The 22579-nt window shown below is 34.2% G+C and overlaps 2 protein-coding genes across 5 annotated transcripts; both read left to right on the top strand.

The window, feature by feature from the left end:
- Positions 1-1985: 1985 nt before the first annotated feature.
- On the top strand, positions 1986-7021 carry LOC114407182 (serine/threonine-protein kinase D6PKL1-like). Of its 3 annotated transcripts, none has more exons than XM_028370187.1 (3): positions 1986-2229; positions 3208-5214; positions 6000-6843. In XM_028370187.1, exons 2-3 carry the CDS (start codon positions 3443-3445, stop codon positions 6841-6843), a joined length of 2616 nt encoding a protein of 871 aa, XP_028225988.1. In that variant the 5' UTR covers positions 1986-2229; positions 3208-3442. The 3 variants fall into 3 exon arrangements, with proteins under 3 accessions (XP_028225988.1, XP_028225989.1, XP_028225990.1); XM_028370188.1 differs by having other exon boundaries at positions 3205-5214; XM_028370189.1 differs by lacking the exon at positions 1986-2229 and having other exon boundaries at positions 3443-5214; positions 6000-7021.
- Positions 7022-7797: 776 nt separating this feature from the next.
- On the top strand, positions 7798-21730 carry LOC114407181 (BTB/POZ domain-containing protein FBL11). Of its 2 annotated transcripts, XR_003665613.1 has the most exons (20): positions 7798-8058; positions 8142-8192; positions 8582-8702; positions 8896-9037; positions 9169-9218; positions 11230-11318; positions 11396-11501; positions 13194-13230; positions 13337-13488; positions 15245-15800; positions 15901-16182; positions 17412-17557; positions 18226-18573; positions 19002-19245; positions 19424-19496; positions 19599-19654; positions 20284-20364; positions 20843-20887; positions 20984-21052; positions 21333-21475. XR_003665613.1 is itself a non-coding variant. In XM_028370186.1 (19 exons), exons 1-19 carry the CDS (start codon positions 7877-7879, stop codon positions 21510-21512), a joined length of 2940 nt encoding a protein of 979 aa, XP_028225987.1. In that variant the 5' UTR covers positions 7800-7876; the 3' UTR covers positions 21513-21730. The 2 variants fall into 2 exon arrangements, 1 of the variants encoding a protein (XP_028225987.1); XM_028370186.1 differs by lacking the exon at positions 19424-19496 and having other exon boundaries at positions 7800-8058; positions 21330-21730.
- Positions 21731-22579: the final 849 nt, after the last annotated feature.

Below are 22579 nucleotides of genomic sequence, written 5' to 3'. Positions count from 1 at the left end.
CTAATGACTAAAGGTAAAAAAAAAAAAAACTTTTTGAATACTATATTTTCTTTATGCTCACATGATTGCTCATATAATCCTCATGTCCTGATTCTGTTCGCTTTTGTCAAAGGGTTTTAGTACTGTTCCTTAACATAGGAAAAAAATGATTGATCGGTTGGTTTCTATATTTGAAGATTTTCAGACATGTTATTTTCCTATGTAATCAGCTGAACTATCATTAGACATTAAGCAAGAATTTAGATTAGTCTCTAACACCACTTTACTTTTGATTTAGGTGGTTTGTTATTAGTTTATCAATTTATTTAAGGTTTGTGAATTGATAAAAAAAAAATCTGAGGTTTGTGAATTGATTAATATTTTAAAGGTAGTAATTACATCATTGGTCAAGTGGATAAAGATATAATATGCGTTTGTCTCATGTTTAGGCATTAAAAAAATATGTTCTACGCTACAATACCTAATTTATGACAAGTCAATCTCATTAGTTGTATATGAAAATTACTATAAAAGAGTAAAATCCTATAAAGTCAATCTCATTAGTTGTATATGAAAATTACTATAAAAGAATAAAATAATCTAAAAGTGAATTATTTAAAAGAGTGAGAATCTCACTCCCTAAAGTGAGTACTCATAGAAAAAGAGGGAGGGGTGACCTAGTGTGGTCATGATCATTCCCATTTTTTTTGAAATTTATTTAGATTATAATAAATTTATTCCATGGACCCTAAAATATATAAAAAAATATCTATCTATTTAATTTTTTTCCTGTCTAATATATTTCTTTGTTTTCGACTTTCTTAAATTAAAGTTCGGACTCTATCTCAAAATATTAAAATTTATTATATAAGAATAAATATTTAGGATAATAATATATATCAAAGGGTCAAAATACTTGATAAAGTAGTTTAATACTTTCATGTGCATACTTAAATATAAAAGTGTCTATATATAAATAAGACTTGTGGTTCTGGTAATGTGATTTGTGATTTGTAATTTTAAGATTCTGGAATCTAGAGTCACAATAACAATCAGTAATAATACAAAAGTAAGTATGGAGAGCAGCATGATTAACAGGATGATTCAATTTTTCCTTGGGAAAACCGAAAACCTGCTTCTTTACAGCTTTTCATTTCTCATTTGACTGCAAAATTGCCTTCTCATCATTTCTTTTAACTGCAAACACCTCTTCTCATCATTTCTTTTAAATATTTTTTTTATTGCTTTTCATTTCTCATTTGACTGTGAAATCAGCACGAATCAGTTCATTTTATTTTTTAATTAATAATTAAAATAATAACCACTCATTGGGAATTTGGCATTGCTTAAAACAAAAAAGTTGACCTTTTTTGTTAATCACGATATCATTTAAAATGATGCATTCAAACATGACTAATATTTATCGAATTTTTTTGTGTTATTTTATTATGTTTTTTGTCTATAAAATGTAAATTTAAAATTTTATTTAAAAAATCGAGTGTAATAATATCATTAAAATTAAAAATCTAGTGATAATTTGACTTCTTTTAACTTAATTAAACAATCTTACGCGTACATAACAGGGGCATGAAACATGTATGTTCACGACATCAATAAATTAGTTCGAAGAGTACTATCGAAATTTAATTGAAGAGCCAGCTCAATAAATTAGGCGTGGCACATTTTCAGTAAAGTTATTCGTTAAATGAAGCACATAGGATACTATGAATTTTGTTTTATTTTAATTTTCAAAATATACAAATTATATAGGCAAGGAGTATCTGAGATTCAAATAAAATTGTAGGAAAAGACAAAATCTGAGAACTGAGATATTATTATTTAAATAAAATAAAGAGCGCATGTAGGGCTCACCCAAAACAAAAGAAGCATGGGAATGGGAATGGGAAGACTTGATATCATATAATATCCAATTTAAAATCCCCACCATACCCTTATTATTATACTCCCATGTGTCTTTTCAACATTTTCGGTTTCATAAATGAAGAATTTATGTAAGTATTCACATTTTCTGTAGCATGGGTGGGGTCCTGTCTGGAAAAAGCAATCAGTGCCATTGCTGAAAACGGAACAGAAGCATATTACTCCCTACTTCGCTCTGTTCTGTTCTCTCTCTAACCATTATTCCTCCCTCCGTGGCTTCAGTTCGCGTTTATTAGGGTTTTTCTTCTTTTCAGTTGAAGCTGCTGCGTCAATGTGCCATTCTCTCTTCAACTTCGCTTCCACTTGCAGGTACTGCTTCCGTTTCCGATCGAAACGTGCTTGCTTCATTTTAATGTTATCTCATTGAACCAATACGTATGCATATCTTCAACACACACACACACACACACACTCAATCAATCTCTCTCTGGTAACACTGTTTGTTTATACCGTACATCTCTGCAACTGTGAACTCAGATTTCAACTTTTTTCTTTTGCGGTTTGAGTCCTTTTACTTTTCAGCTGCTCTGGATTTTTAGTGTATGAAAACTGGATTTTTAATTCTACTTCGTCCTCTTATGTGTGTGTATGGATATTTTGTTTTTAATTCTTTTGGTGAGTTTTGGTGTTGGGACCAGTTTTTAGGGAAGGAGATGGATCCTAAATTCACTGGGCCACCCCTTACTTTCGTGATAGGGTAATGTGCTCATGGACAATGACAAAAAACTGGCTCACGGATTCGCCTGGCTCTGCATTTCTCCTGATCTGTTGACTGATTGGTTACATGAACACTTAAAGACAAGTCCCTCTCCCTTTATTTCTTCTTTTTGAGGGGGGGAGGGGGGAGGGGTCTTAATGGTTTAAAGAATAACAAAGGACCTTGATTTGGGTATTTTTACTTGAGTGTGGCGTACAATTAGTAAGAAATGTTGTTACGAACAGAAGCATGTGCACAAAAAGTTATGAATGGCAGCTAAAATTGTTGTGTTTATCTCAACTTGAATATATTTTTATTTGGTCCTAATTGTTTGCTTCTTAGGGTTTGTTTGGTTGGGGAGGGTATTTGTGAGGGTTAGGAGGTGGAGGAATGAAAAGAAAATGAAGGGGAAGGGAAAATCATGGGATTGTGGGAGGTTATGTAATAAGTTTCTTTATTTATACTTATTTTGATCTCACATTATCTGTTATCTTAGTTTTCTTCCCTGTTTCTTACTTTAATTACATTTTTCATATTATATTTTTAGTATTCTGATGCTTTCAAATGTTGGCCAATGGCCATTATAGCAGGGTTTCAAATGTCATATAGCTGGTAAAAAGAGTGGATGTACCATTCAGTCTTCAATTTTGGTTTGATCAAAGAATGATTTGGATGCTGGGTTCTCTTTCCTTGAATTGTAATCTTTTGGTGTCTGATACACTATATGTGAAATGAACTAGTGAGTAGTGACTTGAAAACTGAGAATCAACATTTGTGTTACCTCTACTATGAGAAAGTCAAGTTAGCTGAGCAGTTTGTCTTGTAATGGGTTCATTCTCTGGCACTTGTGAAATAGTTGAAGCAAGGGGGGAGCTAAATACAAGGAAAGCTCCTGGGGTTTATCAGTCCAGTTCTGAGTGTAGCACATCTGAGAAAAATCATAAACTTTCGGTGCTGAAATTGGGATACAAGGATGATCTAGACGATGATATCAACAAGCTTTTTGAATCGATTGCTCTTAAATCTTCATCAAGGGATTTGAGCCTTTTCCAAGATGGTACAAGTCCTAGGCTGAAAAGTGCATTAAAAAAGCCAATTACAACGGGTGTTCCTCGGTCCCCAAGAGTTGGGACTTCTGAGTCCGTTAATTTGAAGCAAGCATTAAGAGACCTTTGTATATCCAAGGCATCAGAAATGGCTGCTATGAAACGATTATCAAAGTCAACAACAGCTTCTCCTAGATTATCTGAAGTTGGGAAGATACAGACATTGTACAATTCAGTTGTAGCTGAAACCTGTCGATCTGGGTCTTCCTTTGTTGAGAGCAAGGGACATCAAATTGAAATATCTCTAGTGCCAGAAAAAGGCAAATCCCTTTCCTTGGAGAAAACCTCTCAATCTTATCAAACTTCCCAAATTGCATCGTCGAGCCGAAACATTCATTCTTCTTGGGAAATTGCTGTTGCAACTACTAAATATGATGCTGGGAGTTCATTGATACAAAGTGATTTGGCATGCTCATCAAGTAAAGTTGGGATTCAATCACAACGAGTGGTACCTGTTGAAACAGAAGAACAAGCATCTGCCTCTTCTCCCTCTCTTTATAATACATTTGGAAGCAAATCAGAGGTGCCCAAAAATGCTTCCTCCCCTAAAAAGTTGGGAAATAAAGCATATATGTCAAATACTGGGAAGAAAGGTAGGTTGCAAACAGTATCTTCATCTACTTCTGTAAATGACAACAGAGTTAACAAACCGCCATGCCATGCCCCTCGCACTGTTAAATCGGTCATCAAGAACAAGAATCTGAGTAAGAAGAAACAAAAGGAGGATTCAGGTTCTGCTTTGCATGGTCCTACACCCAATGAAGTCAATAAGCCAGTTCCTGGTACACCTCGGCTAATTTGTGAGAGATGTAGGTGTGCTTTGGAAAATACTTGCGAAGAAAAAAACCAAGATATTGTGGCATTGGACTCTATCAGTCCTGGAGATGGAGTAAACTTGAGTAATGTACACTCTGGTTCAAATAAACCTGGTTTGGTGTCAAGTAGTGTTAATAAAAGCAAAACAGGTGCAAAAGTGAAGAACACCAAGTTGAAAGAGCAAATTGATTTTTCACAAAGTTCAAAGAGTAGTCAAGGTGAGTACAGTAGTAGTACAAGTACCAGTGATGAGAGCAACGTAAGTGGTTCAAGTCGTAGCACTAGGCCTCACATGTCAAAGGATGTCAGGTGGGCAGCCATACGACATGCTCAAATGCAGCATGGAGTCTTGGGCTTGAGACACTTCAATCTTTTAAAGAAACTTGGTTGTGGAGACATTGGGACTGTATATCTTGCGGAACTAATTGGCACTAGCTGCCTGTTTGCTATTAAGGTCATGGACAATGAATTTTTGGAAAGAAGAGAGAAGATGCCTAGGGCTCAAACTGAGAGAGAAATATTAAGGATCCTGGATCACCCTTTTCTTCCCACAATGTATGCACAATTTACATCAGATAATCTATCGTGTCTGGTCATGGAGTATTGTCCAGGTGGAGATCTTCATGTTCTACGGCAGAAGCAGCTTGGTAGATATTTCTCGGAGCCAGCAGCAAGGTAAGATACTAAGAGCAGTGATATATTAGCATTTTATTTTCTGTTCGATCTGAAGTTATATGCATCCACCCACCTACTAAATTTTAGATGTGCAATAAATGATAAGATGTCTCAACTGCTCAAGTATTTCCTGGTATAGACAAGTATATCTAATTTTGATAAATTATTCTTACAGTGCTTGTGCTCATTCTCATGTTTTGTCGTGCATGTATGTTATTATCTGGTGTATTCAATAGGTTTTGCCCATGTTTCTTCTGTATAGTATATACTTTATTGCTGCACTATGGTGAATATGGTTCTATGAATTTAAGTTGCTGCATAAATTAAGAACACTTCTACATTGTTGCGACTTGTTTAACCAGTAGAATCTATTTCCCTGCAAATCATACCAGTTATGAAATGAAGTGAGTAGTTTTTTTCACTTTGGTTGTGCTTCATGATTAACAAGGCTTTTTCTGCTATGTTCTCTGTCTGCTTTAGTGCAACTTGGTTGTGCAATGTGATTGTGTCACATTTTCCTTTGCCTATGCTTCAACAATCAATGTAATTTTCCTCCTGTATCCACCTACTGAATCTCCAGTCTCTTACTGCCACTGTACCCTGTATTTCTAAAACCTTGCAGTATTCTCCACTAGTCTGCCCTCTGTTATTATTGCCCTTTCTTTATCATTGACAAAGGAGATATTGTTTGAATTACTTATTATTTTGGTAATAATTTCTTTCCACTCAATATAGCGGAAGCATCAATTGCCTGTTTCTGAATCTTGTATACATGTATCGTGCAGGTTTTATGTTGCTGAAGTTCTCCTTGCTTTGGAGTACTTGCACATGCTTGGAGTTGTTTACCGTGATTTGAAACCCGAAAACATTCTTGTTCGGGAAGATGGCCACATTATGCTCACAGATTTTGATCTGTCCCTGAGGTGTGCTGTTAACCCAACGCTTCTGAAATCATCTTCTGATGTTGACCCTGCAAAAATTTCAGGTCTAAGTGCACAAGCAAGTTGCATTGAGCCATTTTGCATTGAACCATCTTGTCAAGTTCCATGCTTCAGCCCAAGATTGCTACCCGCTGCTGCAAAAGCAAGGAAACTAAAAGTTGATCTTGCAGCCCAGGTCAGATCATTGCCACAGCTTGTGGCTGAGCCCACTGATGCAAGATCAAACTCATTTGTTGGCACACATGAATACTTGGCTCCTGAGATCATCAAAGAAGAGGGACATGGAGCTGCAGTTGACTGGTGGACATTTGGTGTTTTTCTCTATGAACTTTTGTACGGTAGAACACCCTTTAAAGGTTCAAACAATGAAGAAACATTGGCCAACGTAGTGTTGCAGGGTCTTCGATTCCCCAAGCACCCAAATGTTAGTTTCCAAGCAAAGGATCTGATTAGAGGGTTGTTGGTTAAAGAGCCCGAAAACCGTTTGGGTTCAGAGAAAGGAGCTGCTGAGATTAAACAGCACCCCTTCTTCGAGGGCCTTAACTGGGCCTTAATTCGTTGCGCTGTCCCTCCAGAACTTCCAGACTTTTATGATTTTGGAGTTTCAGACATGGTGAACCCACAGGGCAAGGGTGCTAAGTACTTGGAGTGTAAAGTAGGAGAGCATGTAGAATTCGAGTTGTTTTAAAGACATTGCTGTCTATCAAGAATGGCATTCATGTTATGGACTCCCATATTTATGGCTCCATATCGGTGTCGAGATGTAACTTATACAGTTATATGTAAGCCTAAAGCCGAATAGTCTATGTTGCAAATTAGTTTTGTATCATGGTATCTTGCATTAGGAAGACAGGTATTAGGAGGTTCATGTTATATGGCAAGTCCACGGTTAATAATCACAATCTGGAAAAACAAATATCCCCGAGAGCGAAAAATCCCATTTCTCGTGCTGTTGTCTAGAGGGCAATAGAAGATCCTGCCATATTAACATCAGACTCGAATGAATTGAGACAGAATTAGACCGTCTCCGTTACATGAGTCCTGAAATGCAATTGCTCATTGAATACAGCAAGTAGCCAAATTTTTAGTCACCGTATTTTGTTTCGCTTTAAGGTTTGAAAAAAACAAATCCTAACCTTAATAGAAAAATGATAAGCGGTAGAGCATCAAATCTCCGTTGTCGTTAACAAAAGATTTCAAGTGCTAGTTGAAATGTTTCTAATAATTTCCTATTTTCATAAATTGCAAGGAATTTGGCGCACCATTTGTTTGCAATGAATTACAAAGAAATGAAATGCATAGGATCAAACAAGCCAGGGTGAATAGAAAGCTAGGTTATTGAGATAAAAGATTTAACTTCATCTTACTCCACACGAATGAATTCTGTTCCTAACAGGTGTGAAACTTTGGAAGGAACCTTTTTTTTAGTTCTTAAAAAACCATAATAAAAAGTAAATAATAAATTATTTTATATTACCAAAATAAATATAGTAGAAGATTAAATTATTTTATTTATTTATTTTCACCTGTTTTTTACGGATCTAAATAAACAGAGATTAATTAATTAATTGATTTTTTACTTATTGTTAAATAGAGTCTGCTTTCCTACCAAAATAAACTGCGATTTTTTATTTCTTCCTTTATATGGTGGCAAAGTTACGTGTTTCATTTTAGTTTCTTCACAGACCAAACAGCACCACCGAAGTGAGTAACTACTCTCCATGGAGGTCTCAGACGACGTCGACGACGAACACGTTATCCTGCTTTGCACTAACACTGATCCGATCGAAACAACGGAAACCCTAAACGACGAGATTCTCGTGTCCGCCACCGATGTCCTCGCTTGGGATCTCCCTACGACTCTCACTTTTCCGACTATTAAAGTTCAGACACATCGCAATAGGTTCGTCTATACATTCTCATTCTATTCAATTTCACTTCACTTATGCCTCAAGTGTCGATTGATTAACTCCTTTTTCATTACAGGCTCATTGAACGATCTCTGTATTTTCGTGGTCTTCTCAGCAGGAGCTTCAGGTACAAAATATATTAACCTTACACTTTGTTTTTTTTAGTAAACTACCATTTTAGTATTTTGAGAGTATATAACACTCTCACATTAGTCCTTGAAACTAGAAAATTTCAAATAAGTTCCCGAAATTGCAATTTGCCAATGACGTTAGTCCAAAATTTAAAAATATTGCGCAACTAATATACGGACTAAAATGACCATAAGTCGTCAAGGGACCTAGATGTCTGGAAATTTCCTTAGTTTCTACTTTCGAGACTAATTTGACTGCGCGTTATACTTTCATGAACCAAAATGGTAGTTTACTGTTGTTTTTCTCTTTTCCTTGACATCGTGTTTAATTTAACTTTAAATTGAACTTGCATGCATACACTGCGGCTTCTTATTACTTCTACAGTGAATCATGCTTGGGATCTGTCACCATCAATTGGAATGTGAGGGAATTTATGCAAATTCTTAAGCATATGTATGGCTGCGTATTGGATATTACGCTGGATAATTTCCTTCCTCTTTATGAGGTACATTTTTTTTTTATAAAGTTTTTAGTTTAACGCTGTTGGTACAAGTGGAACTCTCACATTGGTCAGGCAATTTGTTCGGATTCTTTATTTTATTTGAGAACTTTTAATTTGTAATTTGTAAATAATGTTGTATTTTTCATTTTGACAGTCTATTGGCTAATGCTGCTTATGTTTTTGTTGTATGTCTCAGGGTGCGCTTTATTTTGGAGTGGAGACACTTCTCTTGAAGTGTGAGACGTGGCTTTCTGAGTTACTCTCACCCAAAAGGTTTCAATCTACTCAAATACAAATGGAGGACTTGATCCAAATTTGGGAATTTGGCTCTGATTGTGGTAAATTTTTTGTTATTTTTAATGGCAAAAGTGATTAACTTGCAACTTCAGTACATTATTTTCACTTTTGGAAATAAACTTGTGGTTCATTTTAACAACTGTTTTTGTTTTTAATGTATTGGCTTTTGCAGCTAGTGACTTTATCCTGCACTTATGTATGGGCTATCTAGCAAGAAATTTTGTATGTATTCAACTCTTTCGCTAGAGCTTGTGAAATAAACATTAATCTCATGCTTTGGAATGGTTGTTCAATTGTCAATCATGCATTGTTGTCTCTGTCTGCCCATAAAATAAAATCCTACTTTTCTGGATATGTGGATTCCAAAAACAAGATATCACTGAGAATTGAACTGACATCTATACCCTTTATATAATGCATAGTTTGTCTTTTGTCTTGTGTATTTTGTTTACTCTGTATCCTCGTGATATGATGGCATCAAGTGACTTGAGAGCTATATCTTGTATTTGTAAATTCAAAATGGGGGTGTGGTTGTTAAAAACAGACTTCAATTGCTAAAGATTTGATCGTTAATATATTGTTATTAGGATAAAAGATACATGGGATATGAAAGGCAATAACCCACTTACCTCTTTATATTTCAAGTGAGCCTGTCTAGATAGTTTCCTTTAGCTAATTTGTTTGGTAGATAAGATGTGAACTTCATGTAGTCTGTAGTTAATTTGCATCCATATGATTATTTATTATAGTAAATTACATTGATACCCCTTGAGGTTTCTTGGAGTTACACATAATTACATAAATCCCCTGCTTTTCTAACGTTTACAACAGCCTCCTTTATAGGGGATTAAGGGTATAAGATGCTATATTTTTCAAACAAGGGGGATTAGTGTAATGTATGTTGAGAAAAATTCAAGTCCCACATCGGCTAGAGATAAAGCCACAATAGAATATATAAGTGGGAGACAACCTTCTGTTAACAACTCATTGATAAGTGCACCAAATTGTCCCAAGTAGTAAAGTAAAACGGAAGTCCAAGTGTCGAATAGGGTAATGGGAAGTGAAGAGAGTAGAGAAGAATGGAGATAGAGGGAAGGAATGACTCTAATTTCATGGATATTCAGCGTGTTTTTTTCCTTTCCTTCCTCCTCTTTTTATAGGCGCAATTAGCTTAAATTTTACGCAATCTCGCACTAAGCACAACCACCACGTTGAGCGAGTGAGTCGGTGGTAAGCGCACGACTTGTGCTAAGCGTGCCTTCACGTATTAGGTTTCTCCACGTGACTTCTTTGCCCTAAGTGAGTGCTGGCCGCTGAGCGATTGCGTTGCGTTGGGCGCGCTGAGCGAGAGTCTTCAAATCTTCAACTTCTCTTCCAACCTTTATTCTATTTGGGGTGTTGAGAAAAACTCAAGTCCCACATCGGCTAGAGAAGGCCACAATAGAATATATAAATGGGAGGCAACCCTCACCCTATGAGTTAGCTTTTGAGGTTGAGTTAGGTCCAAACCCACATTCTAAGAATGTATAAGGGGCATCAACGTAATGTTTTTCAAACAATTACGCAAGTTAGTGTAGGTTTAAAAATATGAGGGGTATTAGGAGAAATTTGACAAAATCTAAGGAGGGGTGTTAGTGTAATTTACTCTATTTATTATCTTTAATTTTGGGTAATTTTTTTCTTTATTTTTTAGTGTAGTATAAATTATTTAATTTTGTATAAATGATCTTTGGTGTAGTGACCATCCTGCTATCTGCTATCCTGTTGTAACATTTCTGTGGTCTGCTGCTGAGTCATTATTCAGGATTGGTAACTTTGAATTTTATATTACTTTAGGTGCATACAGTGAAATAAGAAAGGATGTCTGTATGACTCCTCTAAATAGTGAAGAGTTAAACATTTTGTCTGCTTAAAATCTGGATAAGTATCTCTGATATTGGCTTTGATGAACCTGTCTAAAAAAACTTAGATACAAGTCTACGAATACAAGTTTCCAATCCGTAGTTCACATTTTTATGTATGTGCTCTTAGTTGGATTTATTTCTTTCCTAGTTATGGAATCTGAAATAAAGCAGATGCTTTGTTATGCTTTAAAAGTGGTCTAGGGATTACTTTTTAGAAAACCAAACAGAAACAGCAATTTCTTTTTCTTTTTTCTGCTTTATCTAAGCTTAATTTTTTTGTTCATTTTTTAAATTATAGATGCTTTTTCTTTTCTTTTCTTGTTTTACAGATGTGGGCAAAGCATAGCAAGTCTTTTGGGAAACTTCCATATGACCTGCTATTATCTTTAGTAAAGCATCCTCATTTGACTGTTGACAGGTTGATTAATTTTTTATGAAATGGCTTCATTCAGTACTATGCAAATTTTAGATTCTAATGTCATAGTATCTAAACAGTGAGTTGCATCTTTCTGATGCACTTCTTCTCTGGCTTGAAAGTAACACTGAAAATTTGGAGAGGCCAAGCAAATCCGAAGAGAACTGCTATGAAGTTTTGAAACAAGTAAGGTTATATAGCTCATTATTCGATATAAAGGCCTTGAATCCATTCTTTAATGGAAACAGTTTTTGGAAAAAATTACTGGCATATAGGGTCATACCAAATCCTATTTGTTTCCATCTTCTAAACAAAAGGATATCACTTCACCATGTTGCTGAAACCAGAATGTTGTCAACAATATGCTATTTATGGGCAAGGTTACTTTTTTATATAATTATATTGTAGGGTAAAGATGGAAAAGGAAAAAGTAGTAATCTGAATAATTGTGAATTTGTGAGATCTTATGATGGTTTGATAAGAAAAAGAAAACCTAATTCTCCTATTAATACTAATTAATCTAGGTAAAATACTTACAATTAGTACAAGCTTACCAGCTTAGCCAATAACACTATTAACATAATAATAAGAATCATTAATTATTAAGAACCCTAAATATTCTAAGGGTCTGACTGTTGCCACTAGATTTTGATGGAATATATACAGTTTATTCACTTAAGTGGTTGAATATAGAAGGGAATTTCCCTACTTAATCAACCATAATTATATGCTTTACAGTTATATGGAGGGAGCTCAACCTGATCTTGGTTTGTATGTCCTTGCCTCAGCTCAGCCTAAGTTGCAGTTTCTGTAATGTAGTTGACGGATAAGTTGGATAGGCTCTTATGAAAAAGAGAAAACTACTCCAATCATTACACATTTAGTCAAACTTACATCCATCTCACTTTTTTTTTACAAACCTACCATTGCCAAGCCCAACAATAAGTGATAACAGCCATATTTTACTATAAAAGAACCATATTCATGAAATATGATTATTACACGATTGTTCCGTTCAACTGTCATATATATATAGGCTTTGAGTAAATTACGCCGACACTCCTGGGTGTTTCTTGAGATTGCACATACCTTCCTGCTTCTTTAACATTTACAACAACCTCCTTTATAGGAGTATACACTGTAATGTTTTTCACGCAATTAAGGGGAGTCAATGTAATGTTTTTCAAGCAATTAAGGGGAGTCAATGTAATGTTTTTCAACTAATTAAGAGTAGTTAGTGACTTAGTGTAGGGGTAGAAAATGATGGGTATCAGAAGAATTTAACAAAACCTCAAGCGGGGGTTAATGTAATTTACTTGCAGGATTTTAGATAGAAGGGTGGTTTGTGCGTTACTGTAATGTAATTTAAATCAGGGAAGAACGGTGTAATTTAACCTCATAAAAACATTTGCCAAAAATATATTCAAGACTGTGCTGGTGTAAAGATTATTTACTGATGCATACAGATGATAACAAGCATTGGCAGAAACCTAGGGGGTTCAATGGTGCAACTGGCTCCTTTCACTGCCTCACCTACAATGCTTACTCTGAAATGATGCCCTAATGTTTCCAGTCTCCTCCCCTTCTAATACCACTTGCCTATACATAGTTATCCCACAATACACACACAGTTAAACCTTCCTCAAACATAACATCAAACATCCTGAAAATTTGTGCTGATTTTTCAATATTATGTAGATAAAATATTTATACATTGATCCACTTAATTATTATATCATTTAATTTATTTTGAGAAATAATTATGAATCAATCAAGGTCTTAAATTTTGTTTAATATTTTTCCATCTTAATTTTGGCTTTGCCATATGCTTCCATGTCATTTAAATGTTGTATAACTTTTTAATTTTGGTTCTTACAGATTCGTGTAGGCCTTTTGCCTTTGTGGTTTGCTCTAGGTATACCATTTTCTTGCGCTTTTACATGAAACACTGAACAGTCTTTATTCTTCATGCAGAAATTCCTAGATGATGTATGCAAGGTAATTTTGGATTTGTTTAACAGGAAAAAGAAACTCTTTCTATTTTAGACAGCTGGCTGAGGAAAGCCTTGATTCAATTTTCCGACTCCTAAATATTGCTCCTATGGGTTCAATAGATACTTTTGAGTATAGCGACTTGCATCATCTCAGGATTAGGCTGACAGAATATTCAAAGGTATTTTTAATACTTGAAAGCCACTCAATGATTGGCTTTGTTAATTATGTTTCTTAGCTTGAGATTGGTAGCCTTTGCTGCTTTGCATGTATGCTATCAGAAAGATAGAAAAAAGTAAAAAGAATTGATTACTATCTTGTATGAATTTTGCTTTATTAATTATTGGTTAAGAATTAAGATTGGGTATCTGAAATTATGAACATTTTTAAGTAGAATTAGAAAGTGAACAGGCAATTTCCCTCCATAGCCTATACCAACTTAAGTGCAAAGGATATATGTCAAAGATGATACTTCCTCTGGTGCTTTTTATAAGAACTAAATTAAAGGTGTGGCTTAGTTCTTTCTTCATAGAGTTTGAGAGAGAGAAAAAGAAGAAGAAAGATGGAAGATATTACTATTGATTTAGAATGAAAAGGTTAGTTACAAACTGATTCTGTTTCTCTATTTATAGAGAAAACAGATATGGTTAGACATAACCTGACTAAGGCAGTTAACTAACGAAAGTTAGTTACTGCTCTAACAGAAATGACAGCTTCTAACAGAATAACATAAATAACAAAATCACAACTGTCCTAACTGAATCATAACTGTTCTAACAGCTGCTCTAACTGAATCACAAAGTAAAACTTACTTAATACACTAATATTTCTATAAGAATCAATCTAGAATGTGTCTTGTATGAAATTGTTTTTCACAAAAATACCCTGAGTTATTAGTCATTTTTCTGAGAGTTATTAGTCATTTTTCTGAGTTTGATTTTTTTTTTTTGGAAGGCAGAAAGTATATAATATTATTAATAAGAAACATTAGTACCAGAAGTACTAAATTAAAATTACAACAGCAGCTATGCTGCCAGACTCCCAAAAAACATGGATAAACCCATCACAAAGCCCCACCAACAGCTAAAGACCCATGTTAACCAAAGGCCTCCATAAGGTTGGAAGACCAATGGTTAAAAGGAATATTAAAATAGTAAATGGAATATATTAATGTCTTTTTCCTGATAAAAATAAAATCAAATATATTAATGTCTTTGGTCTTTGGGAGTTGAACTTTGTCTTGTATCGAGAGCATTTTGGGAACTTTGCTTTGACTATTAACATGCATAGCCAATCAAAATTAGAGCAATAAATATATCAATGTTGACAGAATAAAAGAATTAAAACTAATAAAAATATTTGAAAAAAGACTAAGAGTATGTCTCGTTAATGTTAGGGGTAATTTAAAAAAAAAATATAAATTCAAGAAAAATTTAATGCTACTAACTTAATTAACCAATTTCCTTAATCTTAGTGAATTAGTTAATTGAGTCTTATAAAAAGGATCAAAGGGAGTACTATAAAAAGAGTCTTATAAAGATCTCTTAGTTAAGAGGGTCTTATATGGACAAAAATACAATATGAACATTGTGAGGTTATTACTTGACCAGATAGGCACTGCATAGGCATAAGTTGATTAAGTTCACCTTTTCTGTTATCTAATGTCAAGAGATCCATAAAACATTCTAATGATGTGGTTCTTAATTCTTCTAGTTGGGTAACTTCCGTGTGTCTAAATAAATCAATGTTTTGTTGAGTATCGATTGGTTCGTTCTGATATTTGGTTTCACTGTTTCAGTATTTTCAAGTGCTATTCAAACGCATCATTTTGTCTTAGTATCTTAGCCAACTTGTCTTTCAGTTGTTTGCAAGGAGTCTGTGATATTATATTTGGAATGTTATCATGCTTTTGTAACGTAAATTTCCATTGCATGCAGAAAGTGGACCTTTCTGGTTGCCCGCAAATAACATCTACAGTACTTCTTCTGTCACTCATCCCTCAATCATATTTAACAGATCCCATGGAAAAGAATATTATAAAACAGTTCTTTATTAATTGTGGACATCCTATAAGAGATAAATCTGTGTTCCCACTAGAACTGTCAGAAACCTTTACCTTTGAAGCAGTTCAGGAGGTGGATATCTCTAAGTGTCGAAATTTGATTATTGAGCATGCTGTTGATTGCTTCTGCAAGTTCTTTCCTTCTTTAAGAATATTGAAAGCAGCACATCTTTTGAACATTGGGACAATCAGTTTCCTTCAATTATTGGAGAAATGTACAATGGTCTGCGAAATTGACTTAACTGTTGATATTACCCCACTGATACCAGCAGTTACTGTTGCATCTTCTAGTCGTGCTATGATACCACTGGTACCAGAGAAGAGCTCTAGTGTTAACCATATAGCAGTGCAAATCATGCCATATAATGAATTTGGACCTCCTCTTTCTAATGTTACAAAACTCACATTTGAAGGAAGAACTGATGTCAGTGGTAGGAGGTTTTCCTGGTGAAAATATTCATGTTGAATTTAATATTTTTTTAGTTTATGTTTTTATCCATGTTTACATCCAATAAAGTTTTTTCTTGCCAGATTTGGGTCTCCAGTACATCTCCAAATTATGTGTTTCATTGCGTCACCTGAATATTAAAGGATGCATTTCTGTCACTGATATTGGCATATCAGATCTCATATCCACGTGTAAAAAACTTAATTCAATTGTGGTTTGTGATACTTCATTTGGGATCTATTCAGTTCAAGCTCTTTGCTCAGCTATTTCTGGTAGTGGCAACTTCCCCTCTCTACATTCTAGAGATAAGCGTTTGAAATCTGTGGTGTCTAATTTTGAAACGCTGCATATGGGTGGCTGCAGGGGTAAGTTGTATTTCTTCTATTAGTTTATTCGGTTGAACTGCCAATGAGTCTTTAAATACTTGGCTTGTATAAGTTTTCAACAAATATCTTTTACTGGCTGCATATGTTTTTGACATTCAGAAGAAACTGGGGCATTTCGTGATGAACCTTACCTCACTTAGATCAAGTTTTATGTGAACAGAACAAAGGACTGATAAATGAAAATGGTTTAACTTACTTTTTTTGTGTGGTTACTATGGTATGGGGAAAAATCCAGATTTCCCTTGATGTATGCATTTGCTTTTGATAATCTTAGAATGTGGGTTTAGGCCTAATTTAACCCCAAAAGTTAACTCACGGGGTGAGGGTTGTCCCTTACTTATATATTCTATCTTTGCCTTATCTCTAGTCAATGTGAGACTTGGGTTTTTCTCAATATACCCCCTCATGCCCAACACTTTTGGGCTTGGTGCGTGGATAATATGGTGGGTGACCCGTTTAATGGATTTAAGATAGACTCTAATACCATCTTAGAATGTGGGTTTGAGCCTAATTCAACCCCAAAAGCTAACCCATGGGATGCGGATTGCCCGCCACTTATATATTCTATTTTTACCTTATCTCTAACCAATGTGAGACTTAGGTTTTTCCCAATAATACACAATACATTAGTTAGTTAAGTAATAATGATGCTTATTGCTTTGAACACCTTTATGATCTCTTGACAGTTGACATGTTAGGTGTTCAGCCCACCATTTTTTTTACTCACACCTTCTGAAATAAGTGTCGCATTTGAAAAAAGAATTTGTCCAAAAATAATTGTCATGTTAGCTATTCAATGTAATATTAATTGTTTTTCTCCAATAATACCCCTACCCCTAATAAGTGATCAAGTGTCACTTTAGCTTTTCAATGTGACATTAATGAGGTTAGTTTTGTAAAATTACTTCTCTCTCATCTATTTATTAGTTTTTCTTGGTACGTGTTAAACAGCCTAGGACAACACTTATTTTGGGAGGAGGGAGTATTTCCAAGCTTTTAACTGACTTTTGAGGTGAAAGAAGTCTGAAGTCACTTTAGTGATAACCTCATGAATCTTTTATTGTTTAATGTAATAAGGGACTTAATCATGCTTTATAATTTAAAACAGCTTGCACAGCACCAAGTACTGTTGATTTGAGAGGAATGTTTTACTTTTTATAAACTTCAGTTTTACATTGAAAAACATATGATGAATCGTTGTTTTGTAGGTATTAGTGAGTCATCTCTACTAGAGCTTATGTCTCAAGCACAAGTTTTGAAGAGTTTATGCCTGAGATGGACTGACCTGGTTGACCAGGCACTGTACAATTTTGTAGGTTCTTCCTTGGAGATGCTTGATGTTTCTGATACCAAGGTTTGTTGTCAAGTTTGTGGAAACTGGCATGTTTTGTCTTTGTCTTTGTAGTGGTAATAGAAGTTGGCGTCTTTGTTATTTTATTGAAACTTTAATGCTAGTTGAAGTTTAAGGACGTGTGGTTGGAATGCTTGCTTCATTCTAATGTACAACAAGAAGTTTTATTTTTTATTTTTGGTCTGATAGATGGTAGTTAAAACTTACAGGTCTAGTCTCCACCCAAAATAATTAAGCATGATGTGCATGTTTCCTTTAATGGCATAAAGATTGGTTAATAAACAAGTTATATCCTCCTGTTGAATCCTAACTGTTGTTTTAGATGCGTTTACTAACACATTATAAACATTTATGCTTGCTTCAATTATATATGCTAGTAAAAGTTTGTAGTATGTTGTTCAATTTCATTGCCTCTAGTTCAAATATTCCTTGTGTGCAAATATCTTCTGTGTGCTTAACTAATATTTTATGCATATCATTGTGCAATGATCTACCATGATATCATACGACATTCCCCTATAAAATTTAATAGATATGCAGAGATATTTTGGGTAACTGTGATACAATGGAGTACAAATATCTAGTGTTTTGCATCCATACTTTCATCAATTTCATGATAATTATTTTTTACTTTGGTTTTTCATTATTTTTTTGTTGTTGTGAAATTGCAGATTTCTGGAGCTGCATTAGCTCATATTATTCATGGAAATCCAAGTTTAAAGTGTCTGAGAGCAAGAGGCTGTCAAAATTTGTTTCCAGGAAACAATTGTATAGAAAAGAGAAAATCTAGCTTTCCCTCTTTGCATGAAAAACTGCATGCTGAGTTAGGAAAAATGTGTAGATTGGAAGAAATTGAATTTGGATGGGGATTTTCTTCCTTCTCTTTGAGTGCTCTGGAACCTTTACTGATGTCATTAAAGACCATCAATATAAGTTTAGGTGGAACGCTTGGTGAAGATGCTTTGAAACAATTACCTGCAATCTGTCCCTTGCTAGAAACAATAATCCTTCATTTTCAGGTGATAATTATCTTCCCTGTGATTTGAGGTTCTATATTGCTCCCTAAAGAATATAAAAAAATTATGAGTTAATCATAACATGGAAAACCAAGGGAGACTTTTTCCTTCAGTTAATTTCATGGTTAGACTTTTCCATTCAACATCTACAGTCCATGAAGTTCCGTTATTATTGCCTCCAAGTATTCCACCAGATGAGTCAAGGTTTATACTTTGAATTAGTCTCATCAATTATGGCTAAATTGTTGTCTTTCTGATTCTTCTCATATCGATGTGTAGGAGATGCATGTTTCTTATACTATACTTTGAATTAGTCTCGTCAAGGTTTATTACTTGTACTATACTCTATGTATGCTTCTGCTTTCAGTTCAGATGTTGTATCACATTTCTAAAATTATATTTTTTGCTTTTTTTGTTTTTGTTTTTTACAGGTAATATCTGATATGATTGTGATGAACTTTGTCACATCCTTGAAATACTTGCAAGTATTAGCTCTGTGCTATTGTTTTGGTGATATATCCATGTCAAGCTTCAAATTCCCTATGCAAAATCTAAGAAAGTTGAGGCTTGAAAGAATAACCCCATGGATGACAAATGATGACTTGGTGGTTCTAGCTCAAAACTGCAGAAATTTGTTAGAGCTTTCATTGCTAGGGTGTCCTCTTCTCGACCCAGGTTGGGATTAATTAGTTGTAATGATTATTACGTGCACCTGACTATTCATAGGACATAATTTTGTATCATATGCCTCTAATTTGATCAAGTTGAACCCTCTAGATAATAAAAGTATTGCAAACAGGAACTGCCACTGTATGCCATTTTGATGATTGTTTTGTTGTCAATTGCTACTTAGAATTCCTTGGTGGCCAGTAACAAATAAAAACAAAGAGAGAAAAGATTGAAGGAGGGAGGGGATAATAACAATGGTGAATTTTGTCTTGTACAATTATAACAGTGGTTGACCACTGCTAATTTAATCAAGTGGTGATAATTTATATGTTTGTCAATGTTGTTATTTCTCATTGCAGATTCTCTACAGATAATTACATGTGGATGGCCAGGCTTGGTCTCTATCCATTTAGAGGTTTGTTAATTTTCCCCCTTTAGAAACACTTAGATCATAACATGGTTATAACATGTAGATTACAAAACTGTTGTTTTTTATGCAATATGAATGTGTTGGCTTAGTGAGTTTCCTAGAAACCAAGCAATATATGTGGCTTGCAGCTGTAATCTTCTGGCCTTAAGAAATTTTATAAGAATGAATAATTTTTTCTTCTGGGAAGGGGAGAAAGAAATTGGTCTCCATTATTGGGAGCTCAGGAAATGTTCTGCTTATGCATTTGATGTGGAGACTGAGTGCTAATCCTGTGATTATGGCAATTATTTTTTTTTAATTTGTTTTTATACATCAAATGCTGTTTAGATGATGCATATGACCATAGTTCCTACATTGTTCACGAGTATGAGGAAGAGAGAAAGGACGTGGAAAGAGAGTCATTACATTTGTAATTGCATTTAACGTGGTCTTATTTATAATAGGGAAAGAATAGCACAATAATAGTGTAACTGTGGTAGAGCTATATACAGAATGATAATAAAGATAACTAATGCTAATATCTCAACAATAAGCTTTTTTTGTTCTAAAGCTTTATCATACTATTCTCTAGGTTTCTGTATGTAAATTTTAATTGCAAGGATGCATATTTTTAGGACTGTGGAGAAGTAACGGCTAATGGGGCTTCTGCTCTTCTTGACTGCAAAGCTCTTGAAGATATCCTGCTGCGTCATAATGTGAGCTTTCTATATGTTTATATATATATATATATATATATATATATAATGTATATATATTACTAAAATGAAATGGTGCATTTCAAACTCCAAGTGCAAGACATGGTATTTGAGCCCTGTCGTGAATTTGTTGATTGGTGTACACATTATTCTTCCAGCAATATTATTTATTTCTATTTTGAAAGCCTGAACACATGTCATTCTGATGATCAAATAAAGACTGCATATATAAGATTATAAATACAATTGAAAACACATGTCATTCTTTCTGCTCTTTGAGACACTTTTTGTTATGCTTTCTGAAGTATGAAATATACTTGTGCATCTTTGACTATTTAAGATAATACTAACTTATGTTTAAGATCTTAGTTCTCAGTTGTATTTTCCCCCACCTTTCTGAAAAGCAGAAGCTAACATTTACTGTGTGAATTCCTCTGAAATCATATATTGAAAGTTGAAACTGTTGTTTACTATGCAGGGCCCTGGGCTACCCAGAAACTTCATTTGTTATGCTGCTTCAGAGGTTGCACTTTGTTTAAATTTGTTTATTTATTATTTTTGATTTTGTTAATGCTGGAAACTTGATATTTGATGTTGTATATTTTGTCATAACTGACAGATGCGATTGCTTCGAAAATTGTCACTGGATATATGCGATGCAAGTGAAGGTGATTTTGACATTCCAAATGTAAGTCATTGCAGCATTCCTCTTCTGTAATTAGTTATTTTCCTGTTCTCGAGTTGTCATCCCAATCTACGGAGAATTATAGTAAATGTGCAAGTCTAGTGGCTATAATTCATCCTCTCATTTCTCATCCATTCATTCTTCCATTTTGTGATACAATTATTATGTGGTAAATTTGAGCCAAACTTTTCCTTTAAGGATGAGCACATCTTCAAGGGCACCATGGAATGAAGAATATGTTTTTACCTTGGGATGTTCTGATATTTTTTTTTATGTGCGGCAGTATGCAGACAAATACTTTTTGAGTACCTTGAAGATAGCTAGATGCAAATCTCAAAGATGTGCTTTTAATCTCCCAGCCCCTGCCCCAGGGGTTCATAGAAGATCTGTGCATGTTGAAACTCTGGTGCTTGTGTGGAACAGCAGAGATCTCATCAGAACAGTGGTGAAGGAAAGGCTTTAGTAAATGTATGTCTGAGCATTCATCATCCTTCTCACATGTTGATGAGTTAGTTTTACAAGTGATTTGGTGGCAGTAAGTAAAACGCTTAGTGATTAAGATGATCATTTGTTTGTTAAGTAGTAAACATCTGACAAAACGATGTCAAGTTGATTGAGAATCCAGCCGTTGCACTTTGATAACAGTCCTTGTTTATGTTGTTCACGCTTTTTTCTTCTTTATTCTTTTTAGCAAGGCGTCTTCAAAATGAATTGCTTGCAATTTTTTTTTATTGATTCGAGGAGAGAAAAAACATGTATTTTTCAATAGATTTTCATTAAGCTTTTAATTATCTGTTTTGAACATAAAACCAGCAAATTCAAACATGCGCTGTTAGTTTGAATCTTTGAGTGACTGGTACAAGTTCATCTTTTAATACTAATTATATGTAGCATTATATGTGAAATTACGAATCGATATTGATGAGTAAGCCATTAAGCATATCAATTAAAGTTGTGTTCTTTTGCTAGGTTTTCTAGAATTTTTATTAGATTATTATTCGATTTAAGTATTCTTTCAAATATCAATATGTTATTAGCTTTTTTAAAGGTTTCATTATTAAATTAGTTCTTGAAAAATGTCACTATTTTAGTCTTTTGTAATGATGAATGTGGTGATATTTTAGATATTTAAGGGATTTGTTTGATGACAATTTTTTTGAATAATCAATATAGTGATATTTTAGGTCTTAAAGGAATTTATTTGGTAACCATAACTTTTAGAAAATTAATGTAGTGATGCATGTAAATTTGAAGGTTTATTCCATACACCCATTTATATAAAGAATAATTTAAAGCACGCCAATTGTTTAGTAAGTACTACCGAAATTATTATATTTGGCCATATATTTTATTTGTAGGTTCATTTTACTTGACGTAAGGAATGATGAATTTCTTATATAGGCATGCTTATCATATTCTCTTAGATATTGAAATTATTGTCCTATATACGAGTAAAATATTTTATATATCAAACAATATATATATATAATATAAAATTTGATAAGATTTTTTTCCCTAAAAAAAGGAGCC

Source organism: Glycine soja, chromosome 3, assembly GCF_004193775.1.
Source record: "Glycine soja cultivar W05 chromosome 3, ASM419377v2, whole genome shotgun sequence".
NCBI lineage: Eukaryota > Viridiplantae > Streptophyta > Magnoliopsida > Fabales > Fabaceae > Glycine > Glycine soja.
Note: the sequence above shows the minus strand (reverse complement) of the source record. Positions and strands in the feature narration are given on the sequence as shown.